General features: G+C 37.0%; 1 protein-coding gene across 1 annotated transcript; it reads left to right on the plus strand.

Moving 5' to 3' along the window:
• Positions 1-1,565: 1,565 nt before the first annotated feature.
• LOC121726111 (CLIP domain-containing serine protease 2-like) lies at positions 1,566-8,420 on the plus strand. Its single transcript, XM_042113345.1, has 4 exons — positions 1,566-1,571; positions 5,373-5,481; positions 7,637-7,808; positions 8,103-8,420. The coding sequence occupies exons 1-4, from the start codon at positions 1,566-1,568 to the stop codon at positions 8,341-8,343; spliced, it is 528 nt and encodes a 175-aa protein (XP_041969279.1). The 3' UTR covers positions 8,344-8,420.
• Positions 8,421-15,958: the final 7,538 nt, after the last annotated feature.

Consider the following 15,958-nt stretch of genomic DNA (forward strand, 5'->3'; position numbering starts at 1 on the left):
ATGCAACTGGAGCAGAGAAAATGGACTTCTCATTAACCCTGTTAAGACTCAGTTGATGGTTCTAGGCAGTCCGGGACTCGTATCCAGAGTTGACTGGAGTACTTTACCATCGGTGTCTATTGACGGAGTAAAAATACCATACAGTAGGGTTGTGAAGAATCTTGGCGTGTACTTTGATGAGCATCTATCTTGGTGCCAGCAGCTAAAAGAGATTAGCAGGAAAATATATTCAACGTGGCATTCCCTGAAACGTCTCCGGTATGTACTGCCGGTTCCTACCAAAGTAGCCCTAGCCGAATCTCTGTTCCTCTCTATCCTCGACTACGCGGATGCTTGCTTCATTAACTTGACCGAAGATCAACTCAATAAACTCGAGCGCCTCCAGAATCTGGCAATTAGGTTCATCTTTGGCTTACGCAAGTATGACCGCGTATCAGAGTTTCGCAATAGGCTTAAATGGTTGCCCATCCGTCTTCGACGAAATTCTCGTGCACTTTCCTTCCTTTACACCATCCTATTTGATCCCAACAGTCCTAATTACCTAAAAGAGACCTTTAACTTCCGTTATCCCGACAGACACGAGCTGCGTTCCTCTAAAAATCTCCTTCTTGATATCCCCATTCACCACAGCAAGTACTTCCACTCTTCCTATTCCGTACAATCCGTCTTACTTTGGAACTCCCTCCCTGCAAGATTAAGACTCTCAAAAACATTAGGAACATTCAAGTCCTCCCTTAAAGAATATTACCTAAATAAGTGTTCGTAATTTATTTTACGACATTAATTAATTTGGAACTGTACATTATAATTTCATGTGTTATGTAATATGTTACTTTAATTATATATATATGTGTATTAAGTATAGTATATTATTTAAATTATTTTCTAATATTATAATTATTATAAAATAGTTATTTTATTATACTTTGTATGTATAGTATTGTATATTATCTATTATGTACTTATCTATTTATTAGGATAGTATTTATAGGTATTTATATATTTTTATTATTATAATCACCATTACTATTTTTATTCTTATTACCTATAGTTAAATACTTTTAGCACAACACCCTCTTTCCAGCAATTTGTTCCTTTCTTCCAAAGGTTGCCTGGAAGAGATTGCAATTTTGTAATAAGGCCGCCTTTGTGCACTCTCTTCATTTTATTATGTTCTTTATTTTATGTGTGTGTTTGTAACTGTGATGTGCGCAATAAAGTATATTCATTCATTCATTCATTCATTCATACGCTGGACTTATGGTATCCACATACTTTTTGTGCCTATTTGAAGCGAAATCAGCGCCCCCAATGCGGGGGAAGAGAACTAAATCTGACGTAAATTGCAAATGGCCGCTTAATCGTTATTAGTTGTCATCACTAGTATTAGTTCCAAGTACTCTCACTACTGCTATCAGCGCCAATATGGCGACTTTCAAACGTCATTTTTATGTCAGATTTAGTTCTCTTCCCCCGCATTGGGGGCGCTGATTTCGCTTCAAATAGGTACATAAATTAGTTATCATTTTAAAAGGTACCTATCAGAAGTCCAGCGTACTTGTATAATGGAGGTCAGTGCTTTGCATGCATAAAGCTACCATGACCTAAAATAGTAAGGGTTTTGATAAATTCTACCTATCTAAGGGGATAAAATAGGGGATGAAAGATTGTATAAAATAATACTTCTTGACGCGAGCAAAGCGAGGGCAAAAGCTAGTATTATTATAGAGTCATTCATGATAATAATAATCGATGAAAACCGCGAGAAAACTTCAATTGATAAAAAAGTACGTATTAGTTTTTCATACAACGGTAATAGACCTGGATCCCAGAAGGATAAGACATAACTTACTCTCTGATGGATGAAACCATAGGTTATTAGTAGTGCCTCGTGTACTGAGAATACCTGCGAATTTGTGTAGCTCTAAGTGTGACACCTGGTCAGGTACCAGGAACCAAAGTGCTTTTCAGCCTGTCCGTCTGTCTGTCTGTCCATATCCAGACTGTACCTCCCCTTTCTAACGTGTAGTGAATATTATTAAAGTATGGATACAATTGAGTATTTTTTGGTCATATACCTAGTCAAGTGCCTACCTGTTAGACCCAGATCCCAGAGCGATAAGACAACTTACTATCACAATATGGATGAAACCTTAGGTTCTCAGTAGTACATATTAAGTACTTAGAATACCTTCGAATTTGTGAAGCTCTACATGGAGCTATACTCACTCTCACTCACTCACTCATAATGTGTAAAAATGTCTGTCTGTCTGTTTGTAACCTCTTCACGCACAAACCGCTTAACCAATTTTGCTGAAATTTGGTACGGAAATACTTTACTTTTTAGGAAATATGATACTTTTATCCCGAAATTTTCACGACACTGCCTGTTTCAGTCATCATCCTTGTCGTCATCAGCTAAGGCAAGGTTTCTCAAAGTGGGGTTCGCGAACCCCTAGGGGTTCGCCATTCGACGGCAGGGGGTTCGCGACAAGATTCACGTAATGTTGGCTTGATTACTAGCAGGCACGCGCGGCACTCTTTTGACACTTTATATCCTAAGATCCAACCGTAAAATTCTGCATGAATCGTTTTTTTCGATCAAATATATTTTAAAATAATCTTTAGAACGTATAGAATGGATTAATGTTGGGTTGCCTTGTTAAAAGTAGCCGCAAGTACCTCTAATTGAGCAAAATGAAAGCCCGTAATACAAACTTGCGTGTATTCAATAGAAAAGTAAGAGAATTGAGAAGGAATGACATTGAGGAATGACAGGACAATACACATAAAAATAAAAACGCCTGTTAAATAAAAACAGCAATCTTGCGAGTTCTCGACGTACTCAAATAATGCCAGGCATAATAATTGTAGGCCTGAACATTTGCCATATACAAAAGTGATGGCAACCCCAGTTTGCGGCTATCGTGCAACTGGCAACCATGGATATTCATGTACAAAATGCATAAAACTTTAATTTGGTATCAAAATTATTTAAAAAAATCGATGCTTCAATTTTGATGAAGAACTATGTCTGTTTACGGGCTGGCAACCCTAGGTTGCGGCCGACTTAGAGCTGGCAACCATTTATACCTTATTTTCTCACGTAATTTTCTTTCAAATGATGTAAAATTTACTGAAAAAAAATATACATGCAAATTATGCATTTATCTCATGAACATTCAACCTAATTAGAGGTACTTGCGGCTACTTTTGACAAGGCAACCCAACATTAATCCACTCTATACGTTCTAAAAATTATTTTAAAATATATTTGATCGAAAAAAACGATTCCTGCAGGATTTTACGGTCGGATCCAATACTATTATGTGTTCTCATTAGTTAGTAAGGGGTTCGCTCTTACCTGGAAATTGTAACAGGGGTTCGTGGATCCGAAAGTTTGAAAAACCCTGAGCGTTAAAGTAAAAAACCGTGTTGGATACGTTTTAGATTGCTTGTTTTGTATTGCGGCTGGGCCGGTCTCTCATAGTAAACAAGCAATAGAACAGCAAAAAATGGAAAGGGCTTATGCCCTTTCCATTTTTTGCTGTTCCATGATTTGACAAAATGGTTTTTGATGTGACAAAATGGTTTTTGTCACGTAATTTAAAAACTATAAATACATTTCATATAAGCTATGGGCAAATTAAAGTGTATGCTTGAACCAATATAATATGTAAAAATTTTGGAAGCTTTAATCACTCTTCTCTGTTGGCAAAATAGGAATCCCTTTTTTTACAGAGGTCTTTATGATTGATTATTCTGTGTTATAAAAGTTGACCAATCGTGTTATGCTATGGGTAATTCAAAGACAAAGACATGATGAATACTGGCAATGAACTTTAATTTCTTAGCTTTAGTCATTGCTGAGAAAAATCGATATCGCTACAGCCTACATCCAAATTATCAAGGTGTCGCCTTAAGCTAGAATCAAATTATCGGACCCATCCATGAGTCGCGATTCGCGGCTAACGGATGCGGCTTAACAACATTGTTAAGCCGCATCCGTCAGCCGGACGTTCGCGGATGCAAAAACATCCAGTCAGATTCTGTTCGGAAGTCCGAACGCTCAAGGTCGTGTCCGCGACTTATGTTGGACAGTGTGTACACTGCACAGTTTAGTGTATTTAATATACTTACTAGGCTACTAGGTACTAGGTAGGCACTAGACTAGGTATATGACCAAAAAATACTCAATTGTATCCATACTTTAATAATATTCACTACATGTTAGAAAGGGGAGGTATAGTCTGGATATGGACAGACAGATAGACGGACAGGCTGAAATATCTTTTTTATCGGGTCCCGTTTTTACCCTTTGGGTAAGGAAACAGGGGAAAATTGTCCATCTTTGTTATTATACTATGCAGTATGCTGACACGGACAAAGTCGCGGGCAACAGCTAGTAGAAAATAAATTCTTGCAATATCGTATTGTTTTCTAAGGTGTTATATTAATTTATAAAATAAACATAATGCCTTTGAAAAAAATAGCAACAAAGTTATTTTTAAAACGTCTGGCAATAGTTTTGGTCATTGAAAAGTGTCTTACACTACATGATACTAGTTCAGAACAATAATCTACAAATTATATATAAATATTAGCCATTTGAAAATAAGTAAAGTAAGACTCGTTTTTAGTCCACTTTGGTTCCTGGTACCTGACCAGGTGTCACACTTAGAGCTACACAAATTCGCAGGTATTCTCAGTACACGAGGCACTACTAATAACCTATGGTTTTATCCATCAGAGAGTAAGTTATGTCTTATCCTTCTGGGATCCAGGTCTATAATTAGAAACATATGGTATTATTAGTATACGGTAATTAGAAAAAGTTAGATTTTCTTGAAAATTCTGAAAACCGACACAGTTTGCAAAAACTGGCTCAGGGCAAAGTACGTAGGCCAAATTACTTTCTAGATTGACATGATCAACATACAATCTAATTATTTAAAAATCAAGTAGCAAAATAAGATTACGGTAAGTAATAAGAATAGTTCGCAACCAAAGCTACGGTAATTAGATACTCACGTGCTTCATCGGCGGCACACTAACATTAACGACGTGGGACCGCTGATGGGCCGTGGCACACGCTAAGGAGAAGTGACCCTTTAACTTGTAATGTGCCAAATCATGTTATTAATTGGGTGTGCAGCCGAAAACAGCATGCGTTACGGTAATTAGAACTTTTGATAGAACAAGCGATTATTTCATGAAAACTCGATATTTTCCAAAAGCAGAGTGTCAGCTAGAATATTATATCTACCTACCTGTTACCTGACAAAGCAACCAGTTTATTTTAAAGGATTTATTTTATTTTATTTTTCGTGTATTCTTGGAGTCTTTATAATATTATGTTTTTCCCTTTTTAGGATATTCCTGTAGAAGAGGCTATACTCCATGAAGATTTCACTTCAAAACCAAATGTGGACAACAACATAGCTCTTCTGCGCCTTCACGATCCGATCGACTTTACTTTTAGTAAGCTTTTAAAGACAACGTTACTCATGTAATTAATCATTATAGACGCGGTCGATTCAGACCGCAAAGCGAGGCGTAGATTCATGCATTTCATTGTATGGTTTGACAGACTTCTATTACGTGAGACGCAATTCAATACAGAAATGCATATCTACGCGTCGCGTTGCGGTCCGAATTGACCCTAACGCCTCTAGTCCGCTGACGCTGCGAACTGCGAAACAGCGTCGAACCTACTGTCTCATCCGCCACACGACAATGCGTTATAATATTGCATCTCGCTCTATTCCTGTTTCGCAGATATTTCGCAGTTCGCAGCGTCGGTGGACTAGAGGCGTAAGTGGATGAAATGGGTAACAATTTGAAAACTTTATCTTTTTGCATAAAATATGGCTGAAAAAATTAATTAAAGAAGGTTTGTTAATTAAAGATATTCAAGGTTTGTGTTTAAAAAATAAGGGAAAAATCCACGTATGTCTTCAATTATTATCTAAGTGTAAGTACTCACATACGGTTTTGCTCGATCGAGCAAGGCTAGTAGAGTAAAAACCAAGGCTCGGGCTTTCGTACACACATTCAGCATTGCTCGATAGTTTTACTCCTGTTCGAAAGAAATTAGCTACGAATAATAAAAACTAGTGTCAAAAAAATTGACAAGCCGGCTCGATTCAAGCCTTCAAACTGGCTCGATGCGAGCCTTCGAGCTGTGAGTTTTGCCAGAGTAGACAGAATGATAGAGTATGCCGACTTAGAACTGATGTTGAAATTTTTAAATTTGACGTATTATGATGAAAATCGTCGCTAGGGTTGTTAACTTGTTACCTACGAATTTAAAAATATGACATATTCGATGGACGTGTTCCTCTTTGGTCGTATTGTTGTTTGTGTTTTGGCACATGTGATTAAAATCGTCAGAATCCAATTTTGAAATCTTTATTTTAAATATTTAAAAATAAATTATATCAGCCAGCGCGAGGCACAATCCGTTCATAATCCTAGTGAAACCCGACGAATTTGACAGATATTGAAACCTGTCCGTTTCTTTGCAGTCGAACTACTGGTAGTTATGTCTATTGTGGTTTTGCGGTCCACACGGTGGTTTTTGCTCGATTTCGAGTAAAACTATCGAGCAAAACCGTATGTGAGTACTTAGCATTAGATGTCTGTTAGTTATTACAGGTCAAACAAAACATATAATTATAGTTGGCCAGTTACATTAATATTATGTACAATAACATAATTAATAACAACAAGAATATTGAGATATACTTATTTTTAAAGTTGTGTTGGTTATAGTGCAGAATAATTCCTATCAACAGGATAATACGAGTATTATATCCCAATGAATACCATCTAGGAGTGTCCTTTTGGATGAGGCCGTCAATATGAGTTCAAACATGAAACCTCCACTTTGGGTTAATAATAATATGGAGCTCGGCTCCTATAGAATCCAGGTGATGCTGCAGTAGCAGCATGCAAAAATTTATTGGTTATCTACGTCTTACTAGTTGTCGGAATTAAATTGAGCCCAAACACGAAACCATTGCTCTAAGTTGGTGAGGAGTTGGGTATCCTATTGATTACCAGGTGATGCTGCAGCACTAGGTCAATTTTCCATTAATGTGTACTTAAATATTCATAAATGTCACGAACTAGAATGCAATAAAGCCCACCAAACGACTGCAAGTTGCTAATCGGCCCTTCACGAACCAGATGAACCGCGATTTTTCAGCATGGAGCAGGCTGATGATGATGAACTATAGCTAAGAACACTCTCAATTAAATCAGCTTTCAAACAAAAAAAACTAGATCAAAATCGGTCTACCCGTTTGGATGCTACGATGCCACAGACAGACAGACAGACAGACAGACAGACAGACAGACCGATAGACAGACACGTCAAACTTATAACACCCCTCTTTTTTGTCGGGGGTTAAAAAGTGACGCATGAAATAATTTACAGGCGATTTTAGTTAGAGTGGACTTAGGCTTTTACGAAAGCGTGGACTTACCACAAAACGAAGAACCTTTTCTTCAAATCCTATATTTCTTGCATGCAATATTGATGATCTTCTATGAATAAAAGAAAATTTGTGAATAATTTAAAATAACTTTTTCGCTAACTTTTAAGTAACATTTTGTATGATAACTTTTCCAGAAAACGTGGCTCCTATATGCCTCCCGGTGTCGAACACACTGAGGAGCGTGTCCATCGACGGCAAAACAGCGACTCTCGCAAGCTGGAAGTTCAGGAGCGCAAACTCTTGCGAACTAAACAGAATCAGCCTTCCATTAGTTACCAGAGATGAGTGCGTCAAGAAATATGAAAAGTATGTTAATTTTTGTTATACTTATACGAGTACTTAATAAAAAAATTACTTTTCACACATAATATAGCAGAAACAGCAGAACAAAGATAGGACGCTACATATTCCTGTTCAATGAAATTTTAAAAAATATAGTCATTTCTACTAACTGGTCACAAGAAGATCATTGCAATCATTGCATCAGATCACAAGCAGATCATTGCAAAATTTGCATGAATTCAAGAACACATATTATTGTTCGCTAGGAATTAGGATTTGAACTCACTGAAAATTTAAAAACGCACTGTATTTTTTTAGGAGTTCAAAAACCCCTAAAATAAGCGTCAACCACATTTGCGCTGATGAGAAAGCGGAAGATGCCTGCGGCATCGTCTCCGGGGATCCTCTGATGCTGGAGACTGGTGACAAGGGGGGACGTAGGGTGGTGCAGTACGGGATATCCTCCCACGGACCCATGCGCTGCGGGACCGACTACCCTGGGATTTACACCGACGTCTCCAAATACATGGACTGGATACTATCCAACATGAAAAAGTAAATGTAGCTGCACTGCGCACATAAAATGAAACCATGACGTGAATTTTGTGATTTCCTAATAAACTGTTTAAAAGCTTACAATTTTTTTCTCCGACTAAAGCTTCGGCCAAACCTACGCGACAAAGTGACTGTGAAGCAGGAGTGAGGAGCGTCTGCAACGCGGGACGTTCGCGTCGGCAGAGCGGGAATAATCTACGGTTTCGCACCGTAGTCGCGCAGGTGTGCACACCAGTTTCGCGTTGCAGTCGCTACCGTCCCGCGTCCCACATTACTGACGCGTCAGTTTGGCCGAAACCTGAGAGCTGGTACACATTGGGCGTTTTGAAGCGCGCGCTTTGCTAACGCGCTTTCAAAACGCCCAGGCCTAAGGGCGAGGCCAAACGAGCGTAATTTCGGTCGCGTAAATTATTCTTCATACTAATCACGGCTCACAAAATTACGCTCGTTTAGCTTCACCCTAATGGCGACGACCGTCAACCACAGAGCTGTTTCTGCGTAAAGAAAAAAAATCGGCCAAATGCGAGTCGAACTCGCCCACGAAGGATTCCGTACCGTTTAAATAATGCAAAAGTAAGAAAAAAATGTATTTTATTTTTTTTATTAAATAAGTATTTTATTTTAATTTTATTATTAATTATGAAAGTAAAAATATAATTATTAAGGGAATTAAAGAGGCAGTTGTAAATAGCAGTTTTGGTAACTTGAAAATTATAAATGGCAAGTTTAATAACTAGTTCAGCAGTTAAAACTAAGCAGTAAAGTAAACAAAAATAAGTAATAAAAAGTAATGAAATGGATCAGTGAATCTTATATCTTTAAACGAGCAATTCTTGTATATAATATTATATTATAATTGGAAGCTCGGAATCTGCTCCCAACGATTTTCATGAAATTTAGTATATAGGGGTTTCGGGGGCGATAAATATATCTAGCTAGGAATCATTTTTAGAAAATGTAATTTTATTCGTGTTTTATCGAATACCGAGCAAGGCTCGGTCAAATAGCTAGTATATACTTAATTGAGCAGGAAAATAATTGCATGAGCGGTTAAAATTATTGAATGAGCGGTTACGCGTGGGCAGTAATTAATCCGAATTTGTCATTAAGAAATCTCATTCTTAGCAATGAGGTGGTAAAATAAAATAAAAAACATGCCAATTTTTTTTTTCAGAAAATTGAAATCCTTATAAAAAACATACCTTACCTAACTAAAAAATCGAATTTAAAAAAAACCTAACCTTACTAAAAAATCGATGTTAAAAAAAACAAACCTAACCTAAGGGCGACGGGTTGGCTGATTCCGCGTTCTAATTTTGCAAACGGCAAACCTAATATATCCAATTCATAGATATACTGACTCAATAAATAAATGGTTATAATTAGAAATAAAGGATAAATGTAAAGCAAAGAAAAGAAACAAATTCATGTAACACGGCATAAGATCCAACCCTGAATTTGAGTTGGTGTTACTGCTCGCTATAATCTGCCGAACTATTTATCGAACCGCTCATTCCATCATTTTTAGGATTCCGTTGTCAACAAGGAACCCTTATAGTTTCGGTCTGCCCGTCCGTCTGTCTGTCCGTCTATCTGTCTGTCCGTCCGTCCGTCTGTCTGTCCGCGGTTTTGCTCAGAGACTATAGGACCTACAAATCTAAAAAGATCTTTAAAAATATTTTTTTTCAGGTACACATCAACCGGGGATGAATTTTTTTCCCCACCGTGTGGGGTGTCGTTGGATAGGTTTTTTAAAAATGTTATGAGTATTTGAAGATCATGTTTCGATTTAGGGATCCATTTGTGAAATATGACGTTTTAAAGTGGAAAAAATCCTTAGAGTTCAGTGTCCCCCCCCCCTCTACCAGCTAAACGGTTGCTTCTGGAAATGTAAAAAATTTCACGGGAAAACTATCACGGCTAAGAATACTTCATAAGTTATTGAGTAATTAGTCGATCAACTAAAAAAATGTATTCGGAGAAATATTAAAGGAACTTTTCATTCAAATTCTTTTAAACGTAACTGAGATGATGTTATTAGTAGTATAAAACACGTTATAAATGTACATTCATTGACCAGAAAATAAATATCAAATGCGGTACTACGCAACCCTATATTGCGCGTGGCCCGACACGCACTTGGCCGGTTTTTACCGCTCATTCAGATCACAAACTATATAGAATACCAAATTCAGATATTGGACTGCTCAATAATTTTTTTTATGATAAAGTAACCGACTAATTGATTTTCTATTACTGTCCATGTTTTACTGTCGCAATAATTAACCGCCATTAAATTAAACTAGAGATCGCCCAATGGTCGAAATTCGACCTTAGTTTCAACGACATTAGGACTACTACCTAGGTATATTTTGTAGAAAATATTGACTTTATCATTTTTTTTTTCAACTCTTGTCTCTGGGACTTAGCTGATCTCAGACTGGCCGTGTAAGCATTGTCTAATACTATCTTAGATTCAATAAAAAAACTATAATCCATTTTCAATTTGTCAACTTGATGTCAACAGACTTCAACCATAAATAAAAGAGTATAATTCGTATGTATAGGCTTGTCACTCAAAAATCTGTCATTTCTCATGTGTGTGTGTTGTAGTGTGTGTAATGTTTTATTTGTTAAAAAAATGTATGATGAAAGCCTAATTTCAAAATAATATTAGTTCGATGCACTTCTTCACCATATAAACTATAACTGTGCAAAATTTAATGCACCTACGTTTCCCCATTTTTCGTAAAAAGGGTTACAAAGTTTTTCGTTCGCGTATTAATATTATGATAACTGCTCAATATTTTTATTAAAAGCTTTTTTAATACCTTTTTAAAAGCTTTTTTGTTTTAACTTGCTCTGTATGTATGTTCGGGTGAAATTTTGGAACTCAATTTTGAAGCAGACATATTTAACCGATTGAGCTGAAATTTTGCATAGATGTTTAATTTGAATGATAATGCACGATATGGTAAGTGACATCACTCTTAATCCAATATTTATATAGTTATTTTTAATATCTTGGATGGTCAGCCAGACCATCCAAGATATTAAAAATAACTATTCCCCTATTTTGGATATTGTATGTGGAATGACATTACATTCGTTTCCGAGTTACTTTCAAATTGGGAGAGCCATGCTTCGGCACGAATGGGCCGGCTCGACCGGAGAAATACCACGTTCTCACAGAAAACCGGCGTGAAACAGCGCTTGCGCTGTGTTTCGCCGAGTGAGTGAGTTTACCGGAGGCCCAATCCCCTACCCTATTTCCTTCCCTACCCACCCCCTATTCCCTTCCCTTCCCATCCCTACCCTCCCCTATTACCCTATTCCCTCTTAAAAGGCCGGCAACGCACCTGCAGCTCTTCTGATGCTGCGAGTGTCCATGGGCGACGGAAGTTGCTTTACATCAGGTGACCCGTTTGCTCGTTTGCCCCCTTATATCATAAAAAAAAATAATCTCAATGAGCCCTTTCATTTGCTACCCATACTGCAGAAGTGCATTAAAAATAACTATTCCCGTATCTTGGACGAGCCGCCATATTGGATGTAGAATGACATTACATTCGTTTTCAAGTTACTCTCAAAAAGCATTTCATTTAAAGCACTTCTGCAATATGGGTCTCAAATAAAATTGCTCATTAAGAGTAAATTGAAAAGTAATAGAGTCGTGTCAGAGTAGACAGAATTATAGTCGCGTCGTGTCGTGTCGTGTCGTATTATGTCAAGTCATATCCAGCCGGGTTTTAGAAAATGCCCTTTTGAATCCGGTCACTTTTGTTAAGTGAAAATCTTTTTAGTCACGCAGAAATAAACGGAATATAACAACTTAAGGCCGTCCCCCGAGCAAACGACCTTGCCGCTTTGCCGAGATCGCACCAAAACCTTATTTTTTTACTTATCTAATAGTTCAAAATTGTCCTAAAAAAATGTAAAACGGGGAATATGTAGTTTATGATATTGTCGATCTATTGACGTGTGTTTCAAATAAAAGTAATTTGTAAATACTAAAAAGATGCTGAATGTATGCTTGAATTTAATAAATTGGTTTTACTTTATTAAACAAAAACAGAAAATTTAAAACAGATAAAGGAATGTTGATATACTTACTGAAGATTATTGCTGTATTTTTATTATATCTTTGTAGCTTTCAAATTATGAGTTTATAAGGCTTTAAATACGGTAATTTACGGAATCTCCATAGGGAAGGCCCTTATACAACAAAATATACTAAAAACAAAATATAAGTAGTTAATATTTAAAGAGGGCTCCCATACAACAAACTTGATTTTTTTTGCCTTTTTTACTCGATATCAATAATGGTAACAGGCACTAACAGGTAGGCACTCACTAAATCCATTATTATATGTGTACTTTATTTATGAATAAAAATATTAAAATAAAATGAAAAATAAGGGGGCTCCCATAAAAAAAAAACAGAATTTTTGGCCTATTTTTGCTCTATAATAGTACGGAACCCTTCATGAGCGAGAGCGACTCGCACTTGGCCGATTATTATTGCCTAAAGATGTGCGGGTCCCACGGCACGAACCTTTGTGCGCGTGAAAGTGACAAAAGTAAACGCATCTTATTTTTTTTATGTATTTATTCAAGTATTTTACAAAATTGTTTCAAAACCGCCAAACTGCATATCAGTTTGTATTAAAATATGACTTTTTTTATGAAATAAGGGGGCAAACGAGCAAACGGGGCACCTGATGGAAAGCAACTTCCGTTGCCCATGGACACTCGCAGCATCAGAAGAGCTGCAGGTGCGTTGCCGGCCTTTTAAGAGGGAATAGGGTAGGGAGGGTAGGGATGGGAAGGGAAGGGAATAGGGGAGGGTAGGGAAGGGATTTGGGAGGATAGGGAAGGGAATTGGGCCTCCAGTAAACTCACTCACTCGGCGAAACACAGCGCAAGCGCTGTTTCACGCCGGTTTTCTGTGAGAACGTGGTATTTCTCCGGTCGAGCCGGCCCATTCGTGCCGAAGCATGGCTCTCCCACGTATAAAACTAGACTATTAGTAGGTATCTTGAGTGTATAAATTAATCCTTGTGATAAGCTGTTGATAAGTATATTATAATATTATGTTTAACATATTGAACTACAACGATAAGGGGTCAGCCGTCAGGGTGACAACAGGAAATAACGGCCATTTGAAAACGCGCAAACGTGCATGTTTAGATTAAAACTTAAGCATCAAAATAATATATTTGTATTTATGTCTCAGGAATATCAGTGTGATTCACATTTATTATTTTAGAGACAGACAGACAGGTAAAAACATTTTTAAAATATCATGTCGTGTGTTAATTTAACATTAAAAATAATAATTAATCAGATACTCCGCCCCACTCAGATTCATAATATTCGTCTCTGAGTGGAGCAGTAATATTGGAGTCTACGGGCTACGGCGTAGCACCTACGACGTAGACGCTGGCCTACGAAACGTATTTTGTATTTAGTGGTATAGGGCGTGGCCCTTGAGTAGGTCGTGGCTTCGATTCCCGCGTTGGACAGTTATTGAAAGTTTGCTGAGCACAAAGCAGGCTGATTGTATGACAAGAAAGTGAATTTACAAAACTAACGAATGTCATGTGTCTCACTGATAATTAGTATCAGTGTTATATAACAAAGGGCTACTGCTGCACTCAGCGACGAATGATAAATTTATTATAATCAAAGAAATCTCCACTTTATTACTGTTATTAAATCTGGGGGCACGGCAGTAAGGTACATTGTGTTTTCATCGCATGAAAACACAATGTACCTTACAATTTATACATAATTATTATATTATTAGATTGTTTAGTCTATTGCGCTCCATGCGATTGATGCAGGTCCGTAGTGCTGTGTGATACTGTATAGTGTTATACTAAACAATCTAATCGTGCGATATCCAAGTCGATCTATTTATTTAAAACGTAAAATATTTTTAATATTGATATGTTAATAACTTACGTACTAACTTGAGACAGAAGGTCCCCTAGGTAGGGACTGAATAAATTAACCGACTTGATATTGCATGGATCTCATAAATTTTTACGGTATAAAAACTGAGTTGCGAGACTTGGTTTTTTTACAGGATGTTTTTGATGGGATAAAGATTTACATAATCACCGTACATTATATTCTGTCAAAATCTTAAGAAGTCAATATTCGTCTCTGAGTGCGGCAGTTCATGTTTGTAAACGTGAACTCGGCTAGGAGTCATTGGAGTCATAATGACGCTTACGATTCTCTGCTGACTTAAGAATCCATACTTCCATTATAAACCTGTTTCCGCATACCGTCGAACCGATTTTTTGTTGGCATGGAATTTTTTTGACTCCCAGGAAAGGAATTAGGATACTTTTGTCGCTGTAAAATGTACGGTTCCATCGCATTAAACATTAATGCTACGGAGTCGCAGGCGTCATCTAGTAGACTATACTCTATGCTTTTACGGAGTCGAAATCTTCGATGCCGCAGAAGGAACTTTTAAACAAGCGACTTGTTTCGTCCATTTCTTCCCTCCTCGCTCGATAATAGCTCTCCTGACATTCCGTGTACACTTCAAAGGCAAAAGTTTTGATAATAGCGAATGTGATGACTGATGATACATGGCCTAATTATAGTGATGATGATGATTAGTATTTATTAACAAAAATATTAACAAAAATAATATCAGCGGGGTCTGTGAGACGTATGACAGGTGGTTAAGGGTTAAAATTAATATGCTTATAGTTGTTGAAACAACGCCGAAATTGCCGAACATGTTACATGCCGTATGTAGAGGTATAAGGATTCAAGAGTTCTGTACAGCACCTTCGGAACCAGGGTGTACTTCGCCGCAAATTCTTATTTTTTGGTAGTTTAAGCTTAAAATCCTTCAGAAAAACGTTAAATTACTATATACAAATTTCAAGGAGTCCCATCGATTTCTCATGGATTGCATCATCAGATCACCACTTTTGTGACCACGTTACGAAATTTGGGCTACATCTCATTCAATAACAAAAGGATTTTGGAAATCAGTCCACAAATGCCGGAGTTGTCCGCGAACCATTATAAAAAAAGTGAAATATATCTTCCTCCTTTTGAGAAGTCGGTTAAAAAGAAGCCTTAGTTATTCCTTACTACATCAGCTATGTGCCAAAAAAAGTCCGGTCAAAATTGCTCCAGCCATTTCAGAGATTAGCCGGAAGTCGGAACAAACAGCTGTCTGTTTGTTCCGACTTCCGGCTAATCTCTGACAAACACATAAAGACAAAGAAACATACAGACAAAAATTGTAAAAAATGTTGTTTTGGTGTCTGTACCCTATAAACATTTATATGCATGTAGTAAAAAACGGTTTTTTTATTTTTATTTTATTGAGATAACTTTTATTGACCTATTAGTTATGTATACAGTGTTATTTATATATTTTAAACTATAAGGTTGTTGTTATCTCAAAAAAAAACAGTTCTTTCAATATTACAAACAGAATTTTATTTATATGTAAGTAGGTATACCTACATATAAATAAAATTCTGTTTGTAATATTGATCTATAGATCTAGATCATCATATTATGATGTATAGATAAGAGGTACATGAGATGTAGTGGCAAATTGGCAATCTGTAATACGC

This window comes from Aricia agestis, chromosome 4, assembly GCF_905147365.1.
Source record: "Aricia agestis chromosome 4, ilAriAges1.1, whole genome shotgun sequence".
NCBI lineage: Eukaryota > Metazoa > Arthropoda > Insecta > Lepidoptera > Lycaenidae > Aricia > Aricia agestis.

Excerpts from the sequence above, each read along its gene's own strand:
- LOC121726111 (XM_042113345.1), top strand. Across the intron at positions 5,482-7,636 it reads TCCGATCGACTTTACTTTTA|AAAACGTGGCTCCTATATGC; the intron begins GTAAGCTTTTAA and ends TAACTTTTCCAG. Across the intron at positions 7,809-8,102 it reads TGCGTCAAGAAATATGAAAA|GAGTTCAAAAACCCCTAAAA; the intron begins GTATGTTAATTT and ends GTATTTTTTTAG.